We start from the raw sequence: 18,069 nt of genomic DNA on the forward strand, positions 1-18,069 counted from the left end.
AGAAGGTTCCAACGAGAACTGTTTGGTCTGATCAATTAATGCGGTTGAAGCAGAAATGATTTTGTTGGTTTTAGAGACGAGGCTGTTGGTGGGGTCTATTTTTATTTTTGTATAGCTGCCATCGTTGAGTAGTTCTTGAATTTAGTTGTTGTATTTTATTTTGTCCATGATGACAGTGGCATTGCCTTTGTCGGCTGAGAGGATGACAATGTCATCCCTATTTTTTTATTGAGCTAATTCAAAACGCTCATCTTTGCTGATGTTGCTAGCTGGCATCTTAGCGTTTTTGAGGGTTGCAGAGATTTCAGATCTTGCTACGTCTGCAGCGATGTGACTCAGGCCCTTGAGAGCTACATCTACTCTAGCAATTATATCATTAACTGGTATGTGTCTAGGTGTGACTGCAAAGTTTAGTCCTTTAGCTAAAACGGATTTCAGACCTTCAAAAATAGAACTGTTATTGCGATTAAGTACGACTTTATTAACGTCTAGCTTTTCAATGTGTGGGTCCGGTCTCTTGTTTGAGAGGCGGTTGAATTTGGAAATCATTTGGTCGACATAGCGGCAGTGGAAGAGGCAGTCATCTTGTCTACATGTTCCCAATCCGATGTGGACATTGTTGCACTCAAAGATAAGTGTGATTTGTAGAGTGTCTTGTCTAACTGATCTAGATCGGTGCGCGTAAGTCTGATTTTCTCTGAGATAAGAGCTAAGCTAGTTCTAGACAGAATTCGTTTAGCATTATCTCAGAGAAAATCAGACTTACGCGCACCGATCAAGATCAGTTAGACAGGACACTCTACAAATCACACTTATCTTTGAGTGCAACAATGTCCACATCGGATTGGGAACATGTAGACAAAATGACTGCCTCTTCAGCTGCCGCTATGTCGACCAAATGTAAGGACAACTTGATTTCCAAATTCAACCGCCTCTCAAATAAGAGACCGGACCCACACATTGAAAAGCTAGACGTTAACAAAGTCGTAATTAATCGCAGTAACAGTTCTATTTCTAAAGGTCTGAAATTCTTTTAGCTAAAGGACTAAACTTTGCAGTCACACCTAGACACATACCAGTTAATGATATAATTGCTAGAGTAGATGTAGCTCTCAAGGGCCTGAGTCACATTGCTGCAGACGTAGCAAGATCTGAAATCTCTGCAACCCTCAAAAACGCTAAGATGCCAGCTAGCAACATCAGCAAAGATGAGCGTTTTGAATTAGCTCAATTAAAAAAGAGGGATGACATTGTCATCCTCTCAGCCGACAAAGGCAATGCCACTGTCATCATGGACAAAATAGAATACAACAACAAAATTCAAGAACTACTCAACGATGGCAGCTATACAAAAATAAAAAGAGACCCCACCAACAGCCTCGTCTCTAAAACCAACAAAATCATTTCTGCTTCAACCGCATTAATTGATCAGACCAAACAGTTCTCGTTGAAACCTTCTGCAGCCAGACCACCAAGATTATACGGCTTGCCAAAGATACAAAAAGAAGATACACCTCTTCGTCCCATTGTCTCTACTATCAACTCCCCCACCTACAAACTGGCTCGTTTTTTGTCTGAAATCCTACGGCCTTTCACTGGAAAAACCACCTCTGCGGTACTAAACTCTACTGACCTGGTATCGACAATCAAGGGGATTTCCCTGTCCCCAGACGACCTGCTTATCAGTTTTGATGTGGTTTTCTTATTCACCAAAGTTCCTGTACCTGACACCATCGCAATCATTGAAGACTTGGTTCATCAAGGACTGAACGCTGGGGTACCCCCCCTGGTGAGACACTGCTTAACCAATACATACTTCACCTGGAATGGAACTTTCTACAAGCAAACTGAGGGCACCCCAATGGGCTCCCCCCTATCTCCGGTTGTAGTCAACTTGTTCATGGAGAAATTTGAGACTAACGCCATCCAGACTGCCACTCGACGCCTGACCTTATGGAAGAGGTACGTAGATGACACTTTTGTCATCTGGCCACATGGCCGGCCTGCTCTAGACCAATTTCTCGACCACATCAATTCCATACACCCAGCCATCAGATTCACCATGGAAGTCGATGGCAAGCTACCCTTTTTGGATGTCCTAATTAAAAGGAGACTTGATGGTTCAATGAGCCACTCTGTCTACAGGAAAGCCACCCATACGGATGCTTACCTAAAACCGGATTCCCACCACCATCCATCCCAGAAGAATTCCCTCATCAAGACTCTATACCATAGAGCCCAATGCATATCCGACCAGGAACACATTGCCAGTGAACTCAAACACGTACGCCAAGCTCTTAAGGCTAATGGTTACTCCGACTACACAATCCGCAAAGCCATCACTCCAACCATCAAGAAGGATCCTGTTGAGGAGCCTTTCAAGACCATCACCTTACCCTACATTGCTGGGGTCACAAAAAAGATCTCCAAAATCCTGATAAAACACAAGATCCAGGTCCGATTCAACACAGTACATAAAATCCGTGATCTGGTCCCGTCTGTAAAAGATGTGGTTCCAGACATACAGTACCCTGGCGTCTACAAACTAAGTTTCCTCTGTGGTAGCAGTTACATTGGAAAAACCAAACGACATGTCTCGGACCGCATCCGTGAACATAAAGCAGACTTGAAACACGGTAGGACAAACACCTCAGCCGTGGCAGATCACCGTTACAATTCAGTGGGCTCACATTATATTGACTTCTCCAAGACAGAGGTTCTCTGCAAGCCATCTGGCTACCATGAGAGATTCGTTCATGAGGCGATTCACATATACAAACACAGAGACAATTTCAACCGAGAAGATGGATTCTGGCTTAGCAATCATTGGAAGGACGTAATAAACCATTTCGGATCTTAACTGATTGTGTTCACGTTTACGGTGACTTTCAGACCGCGTTCCACTCACTGGAATTGTATTCTCCGCAGGGAATGGATTCTTTGCTCCGCTGCAAGTTTCCTTCCCTACTCACCCATTGACATATTTCGTTGCTTCCTCTTAGTATCTTTCACACGACGGTCAATGGTACAGTGTATAATAACAAATAGTATAACATTTAGATGCTTAATACAATGTACAAAGTAATATATAGTATCGTAATTGTATAGGCAATATACAGCAGTGTGATATACATTAGGGTGGGTAGAATAATACATAGTGTAATATTACAATGTCTAAGGTATAGGGTGGTTTATAGCAATACAGTATATAATTTAATGTTGGGTTTGTCTATGGCAGTATATAGTACGGTGTAGACTCGTGTGATGTAAGAGAATAAAGTTTAGATGGAAGCATATAATATATTTTTCATGACGTAGAATTGTAATGTATTACTTACTGTTAGTAACTCAGCTTATTGTAGAGTATATTTAGTATACTGATGATACTATGTAGGTTATACTTTAGTTGTTTACGTGGTGGTTTTAGTTACTGCAGCTACATACTATTAACACTCCTTCCCTTTATTAATGCTACCCCTATCCCCTCCCTTTGATGCTGCTAATCCTGCATAATGCACGGACATAAGTAGTACTATTCAAATACCTGCATTTCCCATATCCCCTCCCTTTGATGCTGCTAAGTCTGAATAATGCACGGGCATAAGTAGTACTAATCACATACCTGCATTTCCCATATCCCTTCCCTTTGATGCTGCTAATCCTGCATAATGCACGGTCATAAGTAGTACTAATCACATACCTGCATTTCCCATAAAAATGCTAAATTCCTCTTGATATGCATATTCTTTTGTCAAGGCGCCCTTTTCCCCCCTTCCATCCCAGCTTATATATATGCTCCAAGCACGTGTGCTGTTTCATTCAGACGCTGTCGCCTCGACAAACCTGGTTTTCACCTGAGGACGGCTGCTTGCGTTGTGGCCGAAACGTCGTGAGAATTGTTTTACGATGTTTTATTTTTATTATTTTATTACTTCCCTTCTACGTGACTTTACCGAAAGAACCAAGACTTGGAGAATATCTGCAAAGAGGAGTGGGACAAAATCCCTCCTGAGATGTGTGCAAACCTGGTGGCCAACTACAAGAAACGTCTGACCTCTGTGATTGCCAACAAGGATTTTGCCACCAAGTACTAAGTCATGTTTTGCAGAGGGGTCAAATACTTATTTCCCTCATTAAAATGCAAATCAAGTTATAACATTTTTGACATGCGTTTTTCTGGATTGTGTTTTTGTTATTCTGTCTTTCACTGTTCAAATAAACCTACCATTACAATTATAGACTGATCATTTCTTTGTCAGTGGGCAAACGTACAAAATCAGCAGGGGATCAAATACTTTTTTTCCCTCACTGTAAACCCAAAACCCTATAAACCCCTAACCCTCTGAACCCCTTTACCCTTAAACCCCTTTACCCTGAAAACCCGAACCCTCTAAAAACCCCTAACTCTCGAATCCCCTCAACCCCTGACACTCTCAACCCCTAAACCCTATAACCCTCGAAATCCCGAAACCTCTAAACCCCTTATCCCTGAAATAACCCGAAACCTCTAAACCCTTAACTTTATAAATCCCTAACCCTCTAAACCCCTAACCCTTTGTGTGGAATGTGGTGGGGATGGGATCATGGGGTGGGTGGGTGCAGGGTGTGTGTGGTGTGCGGTGGGTAGTGGGTATCACAGGGGGGTGAATAGGTGCAGGGTGTGTGTGGTGGGTATGGTGATAGTGGTCGTGGTTCACAACGATCCGTGACCACCACCACCACCTCTACTGTGTGGTGGACCGGCCACCACACAGCAGCACGCGTCGGAGGAGTGAACGGATGGTTCTCGCTATGCGGGCCAGACGCCCTCGCTTCCTCTTCTCCTCCTGCATCACCATCACCTGATCCTCTGTCCTTGTCATCTCCTTCTCCACCATCTTCTCCACCAATGTCTCCTCCACCTGCACCACCATCTCCTCCACCAAGGTCTCCTCCTCCTGCACCACCAGATCCTCCACCAGGATCTCCTCCTCCTGCACCACCAGCTCCTCTATCAGGGTCTCCTCCTCCTGCACCACCAGCTCCTCCACCAGGGTCTCCTCCTCCTGCACCACCAGCTCCTCCACCAGGGTCTCCTCCTCCTGCACCACCAGCTCCTCCACCAGGGTCTCCTCCTCCGGCACCACCAGCTCCTCCACCAGGGTCTCCTCCTCCTGCACCACCAGCTCCTCCACCAGGGACTCCTCCTCCTGCACCACCAGCTCCTCCACCAGGGTCTCCTCCTCCTGCACCACCAGCTCCTCCACCAGGGTCTCCTCCTCCTGCACCACTAGCTCCTCCACCAGGGTCTTCTCCTCCTGCACCACCAGCTCCTCCACCAGGGTCTCCTCCTCCTGCACCAACAGCTCCTCCACCGGAGTCTCCTCTTCCTCCACAACAACCGTCAGCCATTTAGAGGCCTGGGCAAGCGCGGAGGATGGGGGCAGCGCCGGCTCCGCTCTGTAGAGAGATGCGCACGACACTGTTCCAACTTCCTGCTACAGCAGAGATCGCACTCCCCCCCCCCCCCCCCCCCCCCCACCATCGTGCGGAGATAGATTAACCAGGTTAATAACGATGCTGCAGTAACACAGAATACCTTTGCCCATCGTGGGTCTGGTTACAAAATGGGCATTAGTCTTGCGATATCACACTGGATGAAAGGCTACATGGCAAAGATATGGCTGCTTCATTATTTGTCCTCACCCAGAACCCAATTATAAAAATACATCCGTATATAACCGAATGTACACGTGGGGTTTGAACTGTACATGTGTTCGTTTGCAGGCGGCAGGGCTGGAACTCCCAGTCAGAGGGACCTGGGTTTGATGCCCAAACTTGGGCCACTTTCTCCATGTGGAATGTGGAAAATTACACTGGTCAACACTTTTTCTGGCATAAGGTATTCCAACGGTTTTAATGTAATTTTGGGGTGCTGATTACATATCTGGCTTCAGTTTTTGTCTATCACATCAGGTTTTTGAGATCTCAAATATTGCACTTTCAATAAAAACTACAGAAGAAAAATATTAAATAAATGTGGATATCTACATAAAATGATATTATAAACACACTATCCTAAAAATACAGCACCATATTTTAACACTAAAGCAGTCACTGAATCGCAACAACTTGCAATCATAAGTGACAGAGTTAATTTCGGATAAAATCAATGAAAATGGGGTATGCCGATAGCATAAAAATGAGATGTGATCGAGCTAATCTGAGATAAGATTTGTAATCAGCACACTGAAATTAGTCTAAAACAGCTGTAAAAGTCCAGGCCAGAAAAACATGTTTTTTGTTGACCAGTGTTATTTAGACTGGATGAAGAGGAATCCGATATGCAGTCGAGGCACAGGGTCAGCAAGTTACAACAACAAACATAAGAAAATGAGTGCAATGTGTAAAAATGTAAGCAAGTCCCGAAATAATTGAGCATATAAGCACAAAGTACGCAAAATCCTGCCAGTTTTTCAACACTAAATACAAACTTGGGCAAGGCAGCAAAACATCAACAAGAACAGCCCCAGACCTCACCAAGACAACACACAGTCCCTCAATAAAATTGTACATTAAAATGTAACTTTCATTCCTTGGGGTTTGGCATTTTCCTCCATGTAACCGAACCCTGACACACACGCCACACAACCAGTGTTGGATGGACATCCTCGGCAGTGTTAGAAATTGAACCCCCAAATCACTCAATAGGAATCGCATAGCAGCAGTAGCAAAAGCAAATTTGTTCTGTACTGCAAACAACTTGGCAGGACTCTAATTAAAAAGAGTCTTGAGACTGAGTGAGGCTCATGCTGGCTAAATAAGGGTAGTAGTAATCAATATAGAGCCGGGTACGGTGTACTGGGGAAACCGCCCCGGGCACCGTGCTTCTGGCAGCCCTGTGCTTCGAGGTCACGGTGTCAGACGTAATGTCTTTTTAACACGTAGGCTTTCGTACCAGATTGGCTCACATGATGACATCAAATTTATCACTATTTAAGACCGAAACAGGAGTATTTCTCCACAATTCTCCCCGGCAAAATGTCGTACTCGAATTGTAAATGTGGTGGGTTTGCTTTCCAACACACTGGTGTGCTGATCTAGTAACTAATTGTCACATTTTGTTTACATGATTCAGACGCTGTCTCCCCGACAGACCTGATCTTCACCTGAGGACAGCTGCTTGCGTTGTGGCCGAAACGTCGTGAGAATTATTTTAGTATGTTTTATTTTTATTATTTTATTACTTCCCTTCTACGTGACTTTACCGAAAGAACCAAGAAGATGATACACCTTACTAATTGGCTGTGTTGGGTGATGGTGGGTTTAACAACACACGTATATCTACGCGATCTAACCGAAACAAACCTGTATTATTAGTAATACTTCCGGTTTAATTGTGACTTGCCCCGGGCTCCACACCTCCCTATGGACTGTCTTGAACATTTGACAAGCAGATCGTGGCTTACCGTCGCTCAGCAGCTCCAAAACACTGTACACTGCCAGGAGTAGCAGTGGTGGTGGTGTTGCTGGTGGTGCTGGTGGCCGCGGTCCGGAGCCAGCTGTGACCCAGCGCCTGCGCTGGCGTCATGCGACAATCCGGATCCCATCTGTTGAGAGGCACACGGGGGTCACACGCGGCGCACATGGTGAGAGAGGCGTGGTGAGAGCATTGACGTTCCTTCCCTTCTCCCACGAGGTCCAGGAACGCACAGCAGCAGCGGTAGTCGTGGTAGCAGCGGCAATCCTTCAATATGCAGTACTCTAAAAATGCCCTGAGCCTCGCACTGCCGAGTAGAATCTTTAAAGAACCTCCAAAGAGGGCGATCTTAACACCGGTGGTACTGGTCATCGGCAGGTTCACTCAGCTCCACATCTTCCTGGTGATCGGAGGAGAGCGATCGTTGATCACCTTGGTGGGGGAAATCCTTATGGGGAGGGGGTGGGGGATGATTCTTACCGCAGGCAGGAGCTGACGAATTCAACAAACTCCGGGTCGTGGCTATTGAGTGCCCCGTGAAGTGACAAGCTCCCTGGCACCCTTCTCTTGACTGGGCAGAACATCATGCCCACACGATCTGCAGGAGACATGCACAGCAGGAGAGACACACAGTCACCAACCACCACTTTGCCCACCTACCCACTTACCCACCCACCCACCCAAGGAATTGAAAATACAAAGAGGCCCCCCCCCCATGGCCAACACCCCAAAAAAACTACAACAGCTCCAGGCCACACCCTAACACTGAATCCGGTCGGTTGCTCGCCCCACCCTTCAACTCACCAAAGTAGTGCATTCCGTCAGGAGCTGCATCCATCATACATCTTGGAGGCAACCCGAGGATCTGCACATGGTTGAGATGAAAGCAAAAGTCACCCATGTAGCTGCAGCAGACTGTAGGGGCAAGTGCTTTTAGTAGTGAGTAGAAACAGCAGCAACAGCAGCGGCACCAGTTGAGGGCCAGGACTGTGGCACACACAGAGAGGGGATGGTTGGTCATAATGAAGCAGGTACACACCGCACCAGGTACTCATTTGAGGCTGAGTCGAACTCGGGGATGCCCAGTACCGGTTCAGATAATCCTCACTGATGTTGGCCGTGATTTGGAATCAAACTCGCATTACCGGGTTTGTAGCTGAGCACGCTAACCGCTGCACCACTGCTTCCCCCACACGTACAAGACACACACGTGTACACACATACAACATACGATGGCTGCCATTCGCCAGGTCACCAAGTACCCAATCGCCCCCCCCCCTCTCCTACCTCCCCCCCCAGAGCCTACAACTTTAAGGAAGGAGGGGGGAATCACGAGTGGGTGAACGCCCAGTTGGAAATACCTCCATGCAGCACGGGAGGTGGTCGTCGCAGCTGTCCGACTGGAATAATTCCCTGCCGGTCACCAACTCCGCCACCGTGCAGCCCAGTGCCCACATGTCCACTGCACAGGTCAATCTGTAGCCCAGCAATACCTCCGGAGATTGGAATGGCAGGGTCCCACCAACATGCAGAGCTGCACAACAATCACAACAACAACAACAAATATGTATGTGTGTACTCACTATGTCATGAACAGCATCGTTATCACACACTGTCACATGTACAGACACTAAGAGACTTGCACACACACTGGTACACAGACACACCCACACGCAGAAACTCACACCCAGGTTAAGTTACTCACGTTGACTTTTCACAAAAAAGCTGGTGCCAAAGTCCGTGACCCTGATGGTGCCGGTCACGGTGTCCTTGATTAAAACATTTTCCTAAAGCAAGAGAGGAAGAAGGAATTCACACTCTAAGGTTACACCAATAGCATTCAGCCCGCAGTGGATCAATCACGTACCACAGTACATACTAAACAGGGGAACTAGGTGAGGCGTAGCGCCGTCGTCAACCTTTAGTCAAGTGCAACATTCCCTGTTTTCTGACAGCTGCCACTGGGGGTGCCCCTTTCAAATGCGTCAAGACGAGCGATGTTTGTCGAGGCTCATCACATTTAAAGCTCTCTGAAGCACCATCTAAGTAAAAGGGTGCGGCTCTATAGACAACTTATCCTAGTTGCTCACAGCTGCCCGTTAACGAGTTACGAACCAAAAACCACACTCGAGGGCGCACGGATTTAGTGACGATTTGGGAAGTTTTCCATTCACAGCATGGAAGCCGACAATGGGCACCTGTCAGTTCAAACGCGTGTTTGGCACGTTTTGAAAATCATTCTTTTCAGCTCCGGTTTGTGTTTCCCAAAGTTTGTGGCAATGCTGTGATCTACATTGCTGGTTTTCTCTGTGATGAGTCCCCCAATAGCGACACGACTCCACAAGACAGTTTAATTCATACCGGATCATCACCAGAGGTAACGTGACCCTGTCTCCTTCCAGATAGACGGACAGACCTAACACATCGACCCTGTGACCAACGTCGGCGGTTTTCTCTATGGTCCGAGTCCCCAATAATGACACAACTCCGGAACAAAGTCGCGCTGAATGCTGTGTCCACTCACTGGCTTGATATCCGCATGGATGATGCTCCTGGCCCTGGTGTGGCAAAGGAACTTGAGGATGCCCCTGGTGTAAGTTTTCACCATCCCCATGTGCAATTGCCGGAGCCCCGCTTCCTTAATCACATCATGGAGGCTCTCCCTGTGAAAGGCAGAAGCAACAACAACAATTACAACAACGACGCAGTGTCAGTGTCAGACCCTGCAATACTGCGTGGATTATGATAACGACAATATTAATATTCTATTTGCACATTCACGACTAATATGAGTCATAGCTCCGTGTGGGTTTAGGTCATTGATTTGCTGATAAACCGAATCAGCTAGCACATCTGACCACTTGCTTTCATTGGCTCTGTTTCCGGGTGGTGGAGTTATCTATTAGGAGATACAAACTCCACGCAGAAAGGCGTCCGTGTTGAGAATCAAACTCAGGGATTTTCACCGAGGGGCACAAGCGTCACCACTGTGCTGCAGCCAACCTGCTGATCGAGTGGAGGCGTGGCTATATAAAAGTGGGTGGCACTGATTGAGAAAAGAGGAGTGGCCTCTAGTGCACCTGGGGCACATGACAGCTCCACAGTATCGCAATACAAGGTTGGCACGGGAATCCCAGAAGTAACATCTAGCCCCGGTGGTGTGATGTTATCACCCCCCCTGGTGTGGAAGAGATCGGGGCTTTTATCCTGACCCTGACGCATGTATATTCTGAGTTTGCATGTTCTCCCCCTGGTCACGTGGATTTTTCTCGGGGTCCTCTGGTTTTTCCCTCTACATTTAGAAACATATGTTTAGAGTATTTGGCTGATATACACTTCCACATCAGCCACTTTTTTGAGCTATCATTTGTAGCCAGGCCGCTTGTGAAAAATAACTAATCGGGCAGTGGGATTTACCTGCTAAATAAAATATTTTTTGTTTAGCTAATGGAGTTAACCACGCCAAGGGGGGGTGGGGGCGGTGGGAACACATGGTACGTACTTCAACAGCTCCAGGACAATGCAGTGGTGTCCTCTGAAGTCAAAATGGTTCAGGACTTTGACGACGTTGTAGTCCTCATCACTGCCCTCGCCCTGAAGTTCCAGAGCCATCTTGATCTCCATTCTCTGAGATTTATCATGCTTGGAGCTGTGCAGAGAAAATCCACAGATGAATCATGACTTAGACTTGCTTAAGGAATGACCAAAAACAAATTATATTCAGAATTAAATAATTATACCTTCCCCAAGTGTTATGTCATTGTGAGTTCCAGTAGCGCGCTCATGGAAGGTTCCAGAAAGGATCGGGAAGAGGATAAAATAAGCAAGGGATAGAGGGGGGTTTGGGGTGCTGCCTTAACGTAGTGATTCCCTAATGTGTGAATTGAGCCGACTCCGAGCATGGCCCCAGCCACACTCAGGATTTCCAGGAGCTGAGCCAAGCCACGGCTGAGCCACTCGTGTATCTTTATCAGCAGCTGAGTGGCTCAAGCCTGAGCCAAACCACGGCTGAGCTGGAGCTGAGCCTGAGTTTTAGAGACTGAGCCATAGCTGATTCGTGACTGAATGTGGCTCTCACAAAGCAAGGCATTATAACGTGGAACATCATGGGACCTCCTTTGCCAATACCAAAATATGAGAATAGATTTTCCCCTTTTTCCTGGCAACAAAACAGGTGTTAAGATATTTAAAAAAAACTGAAACCTTTTACAAGGAATCATGTCTGAATTAACCACAATACTTGTGGTCAGAGGTGTGGACTCGAGTCATGTGACTTGGACTCGAGTCAGACTCGAGTCATGAATTTGATGACTTCAGACTCGACTTGGACTTGCATAACAATGACTTTGTCCCACCTCTGCTTGTGGTCAGTATGCAAACAAAAAACATACTCTGATAATATATGCATTGTCTTTTAAACTGATTGGTCCACACCAGACAGCTTTCTGTTGAGTCTAGTCTCAAAACGGTGTTAAACCAGAGGACGCCAAAAGGCGTACAGCACAAAGACAAGCACTATCAGAGGAATGAGAGCTCTGGGTGAGCAGCTACATCATGGGACCTCCTTTGCCAGTATATTTTTGGTACTGGCAAAGGAGGTCCCATGATGTAGCTGCTATAACGCAGAACGCACATGTTATAACACAGAACGCGCCCGTTATGACATGGGACAACCTCATTAAAGCGTGGAACGTGCCTTTTATAGCGTGGAACGTGCCCATTATAACGTGGAAGGCTCCCGTTATAACACGGACCGCACCCATTATAATCCGGAATGCATCTGTTCTAATGCAGGAAAGCGCCCATTATAACGTGGAATGTGCCCGCTATGAAACTGCACGGCTGAGCGGTATGATACAGTAGGCGGAATGCGGAATGATAACGTGACATGACAGCATACCCTCCATTATTGGTATCTTCATATCACTGTGCGTGTATTATATCTTGCAAAACTTTATCGTTACATTATATATGGGGATATTATGTTTGCTTAATGTGCTTTCCCTTAACGCGGCACTTTTCAGGAATGCATCTACCAGGTGAAATGAAGAATTTATGTAATGTAAGAGTGAACTGATCCAGAACAGGGGGAGAACATACAAACTCCACACAGGAGGGCACCCGAGTCAGGAGTCGAACCGGGGTCCCTCTGTGAGGCACGAGTTGTCACCACCTCATCACACGGCCGCCCACAGCAAAGGACTGAACAACAACGTCGTCTGTGACAACACCGCTCTGAATTCTTACCTCAATGGTGATACCAAGATCTTCACGGCCACCAGGGTGTTCCTCATGTGGTCAAGGCACCGGATCACCTGGCCTTGACCTCCGTACCCAATCTTCTTCAGCACCTCATAGCGGTAGTGGAGGTGCTCATGCTGGACCTGCACCAAATTACAATCATTTAGACTGACTATATTTTGAAAATCACAACATGTAAGAAGTGTGAGCATTATTTTACGAAATAATTGTTTTATTAAGTGTTTGGTTTTCTTAAATCTGTAATTGTGGAATGCTCTGATGTCTGCTGGCTGAGACACCCTTAAAAAGCTCATTAGCTCAATGGGCTTAACTTGGGAAATAAACTTGATTGTGAAGTGTGTGGGAGAGTGCATGTGTGCTGTCTCTGGGTGGTTGGTACTTCAGGTGCAATGACAAGAAGCCACGAACCTCGCGACCGCTGCGCCTGCGACCGCCCCCACGGCGGGGGCTTTGTGGCGAGTCTCACCGGAATGTAATGATGTTCGTGGTCGTCGTATCCATCGTTGTTTGGTCCCCGGGATCTGTTGCGGAGCGCAAAGTACCATACTTCCTGTATGGCGGCAAGCTCCAGCTTCTCCCGGTGGGTCATTTGAGGGCCAAAGAGAGCCAGGATTGCTGCAGGCAAGAGAATAACAACAACAGTTGTCAGTGATCATTTGTTTAGATTCCTTTTCAGGAGGTTCCTGCAGATGATTTACAGAGAATGGGGGCGACAATGCTGCCATTACGTCTGCTGTGTGATGCCAATTTGAGGAATTTGCAGGGGATTTGGATGTTTTGGCCAATACCAGTTATGTCTGTATGTTGAACTTATTTTGCACCGTGCTTCGGCAACCCTGCTAATCAGAAGTGAGGGGGAAGGACAATAAACTAAAAAGTTCGCAAAAATTATAGATTTAAAAGAAAATCGCTCCAGTGGCTTCCTAATGTCAGAAGAGCATTCCAGATGACTGCAGAAGCACATCTGAAAACGTGCGATGCAGTGACCATCTTCGTTCGATGTCCAGCTATATGCAGCTTTGATGACGTCTTAGGTTGCTTGGATTTGACAACGGGGTTAATGAATTAGATAAATATAACACAGATATGCCAAGGATTTTATGAAATAAGAATAACTTTTACCCTTTCTGGCACAAAAACAGGTGTTAATATGTTCAAACACCAAATAGATACCTTTTGCAAGGCATCAAGTCTGCATTTACCACACATACAGTACTTGTGGAAAAATATGCAAACAAACATGCTCCGATAATATATGCATTGTCTTTGAAATTGACTGGCCTGCACCAGAGACAGCCTTCTTTATGATCTTGTCTCGCCGGTGTGAGACCAGAGAATGGCAAAAGTCGAACGGTACATCACCCATGCAACATGGCCACCATGAAGTCCCCCATGCATCATGGTCACTGTCACGTCCCCCTTGAAACATGACCGTCGTGATGTCCCACCATTCAGTGTCGCCATCTTGACGTCACTCATTTCTGTTCTTACCTTGTGGCGACTTGCTGCGGATGGAGGCGGTGCGCGCTGAGGACAGCGCACTCCACGTGGTGCAAGACTCGCCGTTACTCCGAGCCTCTCCAGCTCGGCTGATCTACACACACACACAAAAAGGTCCACCACTAGAGCTTGAGGAGTGAGTGGGACTCGGGCAGGACGAGCCATGGCCAGGATGGACAACAATGGCTGACAGTCAAGAATAATAACAGCGACAACCAAGGAACGGAACACATCAGAGAGGAGAGCCGCCAGAGAGATGGTGCGACGAAACCGGCGCTTGGCGGATTATTCCATCACAGGATGTGAGGGGTAGCAGGGTCTCAGGGAGCGAGGCGTTCATCCATCAGTGGATAGATAACAGTGCTGTAGATGCTCACGCGTAGACGGGCATGTACACCAACAGGATCTCGGAGAGACACTGATAGACGCACACACACTCAGGCGGGCAAGGAGAAGCTCATCCAGGTATACAGGTCACAGGTAGGCACACGCAGAGGGGAGAACACACGTCCACCCATACTTCACCACACAAGTCGAGGAGCCACATGTTACCTCCATGGTAGCAACTTGCAGACGAGGGTGCTCAGAGCTCACGGTGTCTCTCGCGCGGTCCGGGTCTCTGCGTGGAGAGCGGGAGACAGAGGCGAGGGTCACAGAGTCGAAGGGGCGTGACAAACCCAGGTCTAAACACACGTCACTTCACAATGCGGACTCTCATCATCAACACAGACTCACATCCTCACCAGTCACCCATAATACGAAAAACACAAAAAGCAACAACTGCCTTTCCTCATCATGCCTGGCAAGGCGGTGTTGAATAATCCTTGCCAGGACCTTTCCCGGCACACTGAGGAGTGAGATGCCCCTGTAGTTGTTACAGTCTGTGCGGTCTCCCTTATTAAAGATGGGGACCACCAGGGCATCCTGCCACCTCACTAACACCACCACCACTAATACCACCAACACCACCATCACTAACACCAGTAACACCACCACTATCACCACTAATAACAACCACAATCACTAACACCACCATCACTAAAACTAACACCACCACCATCACAAGCACCACCCCCACTAATACCACCAACATTAACACCACCACTCCTCCCCCTGCCAGTATGGGACACCAAAGACAAAGAAGGCTCAGCTAATCGAGTCTCTCACCTTTCTAAAGAGATGCCGTGACTCTAAGGTAATACTCTGCTGCTGTAACTTCTTCTAATGCTAAACGAATTCTGTCTAGAACTAGCTTAGCTCTTATCTCAGAGAAAATCAGACTTACGCGCACCGAACTAGATCAGTTAGACAAGACACTCTACAAATCACACTTATCTTTGACTGCAACAATGTCCACATCGGATTGGGAACATGTAGAAAATATGACTGCCTCTTCAGCTGCCGCTATGTCGACCAAATGTAAGGAGAACTTGATTTCCAAATTCAACCGCCTCTAAAATAAGAGACCGGATCCACACACTGAAAAGCTAGACGTTAACAAAGTCGTAATTAATCGCTAATCCTGCATAATGCACGGGCATAATATGACTTTGAAACCCCCCGCCAAACCTCCTACGCATTTCACAAGTAGTACTAATCACATACCTGAATTTCCCATAAATATGCTAAATTCCTCTTGATATGCAAATTATTTTGTCAAGGCGCCCTTCCCCCCTTCCAACCCAGCTTAAATATACGCTCCAAGCGTGGTGGTGTTTCATTCAGACGCTGTCTCCCCGACAGACCTGGTCTTCACTTGAGGACGGCTGTTTGCGTTGTGGCCGAAACGTCGTGAGAATTATTTTATAATGTTTTATTTTTATTATTTTATTAATACCCTTCTACGTGACTTTACCGAAAGAACCAAGAAGATGAATCCCTGCAGTCACGAAAGCTTTAAATCGAAATAAAAACAAAGATCCCCGTAGAGACTTAACAGTCTGTAGGGGAAAGTGCTCTTAACCAGCAGTGCGTATGAAGGCTGGCACGACACACGAGGGGGTTGGATTGCCAGCACCACGCCCGGCCGCCTTTGTCTCCCTAGTGGCGACCTTTACACACCGCACCAGGTACTCATTCGAGGTTGAGTCGACCTAGGGGAGGCCCAGCACCGGTTCAGATAATCGTCACTGCTGTTGGCCTTGAGAGAGAATCCACCTCGGGGTCTCGCAGTTAATAGCGCGGCACGCTGTCAGCTACACGACCGTTCCACACACACACAGAGACTCACACAGATAGTCTCACACACACACAGACTCACACAGATAGTCTCGCAGACACACAGACTCGCACAGAGAGACTCACACACACACACAGAGACTCACACAGAGAGACTAACACCACCACCACCACTCGCCCACAGCTCGGTTCAACTCCTCACCTGCTCTGGGGTCTGTCGGCGCCTCTCTAACGGGCAAACTGCCAGTGGGAAGCACGTGGCGCGAGACGCGGGGGCGGTACAAGTTAACCACGCCCCCCCGTGATGTCACAGCCATTAGCTCCTCCCCCCCGACCTGAGCTCCTCCCCCCATGCCTCCTCTGCCCCCCACCCGAGACCCCCCATGTACCCCCCTCAATACCCCCACCATGACCGTTCCACACAGAGAGACTCACACACACACGGACTCACACGGAGAGACTCACACACAGAGACTCACACAGCCACCACTCACCCACAGCTCGGTTCCACTCCTGCAGAAGACCGACTCAGTGTAGTCCCAGGGCTTGCGAGCTGGTTTTCAGTCTCCAACGGCTCTTCTGCTCCAACGACTGCCTCGAGCTCTCTCACGCACCGCCTTATATAGCCAACTGCCCCCCGAGGGGCGGGGCTGTATGCGGACGTCGATGTCGACACCCCATGCACGGATGTAGACACCGCAACGTAATGGCTTGCTACACCCCGGTACGTAACACCTCTAGATCTCGATTTAAAGCTTTCGTGACTGCAGGCATTCATCTTCTTGGTTCTTTTGGTAAAGTCACGTAGAAGGGAAATAATAAAATAATGAAAATAAAACATAATAAAATAATTATTACGACTTTTCGGCCACAACGCAAGCAGCCGTCCTCAGGTGAAGAGCAGGTCTGTCGGGGAGACAGCGTCTGAATGAAACACCACCACGCTTGGAGCGTATATTTAAGCTTGGTTGAAAGGGGGGAAGGGCGCCTTGACAAAATAATTTGCATATCAAGAGGAATTTAGCATATTTATGGGAAATTCAGGTATGTGATTAGTACTTCTGTACTTGTGAAATGCGTAGGAGGTGGGCGGGGGGTTTCAAAGTCATATTATGCCCGTGCATTATGCAGGATTAGCAGCATCAAAGGGAGGGGATAGGGGTAGCATTAATAAAGGGAAGGAATGTTAATAGTATGTAGCTGCAGTAACTAAACCACCACGTAAACAACTAAAGTATAAACTACGTAGACATCTCTAACGGCCAAACTGCCAGTGGCGCGAGACGCGGGGGCGGTACAAGGTAACCACGCCCCCCCCGTGATGTCACAGCCATGAGCTCCTCCCCCCATGCCCCTCCCCAATGCCCCACCCCCCTCCCCCCATCGCGACCACCCCATGCCCCTCCCCCTCACCCCCCATGCCCCTCCCCCCTCACCCCCCATGCCCCCCCTGCCTCCCCCCATGCCCTCCCTGCCTCCCCCCATGCCCTCCTGCCTCCCCTCGCGACCACCTTTCATGCCCCACCCCCCCTCTCGAACCCCCCATGCCCCCACCCCTCACCCCCTCACCCCCCCTACCCCCCCATGCCCCCACCCCCATGCCCCTCACCCTTCATGCCCCTCCCCCCCACCCCCCATGCCCCTCCCCCCTCACCCACCCCCCATGCCCC

General features: G+C 47.9%; 1 protein-coding gene across 1 annotated transcript; it reads right to left on the reverse strand.

Annotated features, from left to right (window-relative positions):
* Positions 1–4,477: 4,477 nt before the first annotated feature.
* LOC133348490 (dual specificity tyrosine-phosphorylation-regulated kinase 4-like) lies at positions 4,478–16,623 on the reverse strand. Its single transcript, XM_061561327.1, has 13 exons — positions 16,602–16,623; positions 14,774–14,840; positions 14,213–14,315; positions 13,188–13,336; positions 12,707–12,843; positions 10,962–11,108; positions 9,984–10,122; positions 9,165–9,246; positions 8,821–8,993; positions 8,264–8,324; positions 7,940–8,057; positions 7,449–7,589; positions 4,478–5,439 (listed from the first exon to the last, which is right to left on the reverse strand). The coding sequence occupies exons 2-13, from the start codon at positions 14,777–14,779 to the stop codon at positions 4,725–4,727; spliced, it is 1,971 nt and encodes a 656-aa protein (XP_061417311.1). The 5' UTR covers positions 14,780–14,840; positions 16,602–16,623; the 3' UTR covers positions 4,478–4,724.
* Between the last annotated feature and the right edge of the window lie 1,446 nt (positions 16,624–18,069).

The sequence above is a fragment of the Lethenteron reissneri genome, chromosome 27 (assembly GCF_015708825.2).
Source record: "Lethenteron reissneri isolate LAM-NWPU_2019-01 chromosome 27, ASM1570882v1, whole genome shotgun sequence".
Taxonomy (NCBI): domain Eukaryota; kingdom Metazoa; phylum Chordata; class Hyperoartia; order Petromyzontiformes; family Petromyzontidae; genus Lethenteron; species Lethenteron reissneri.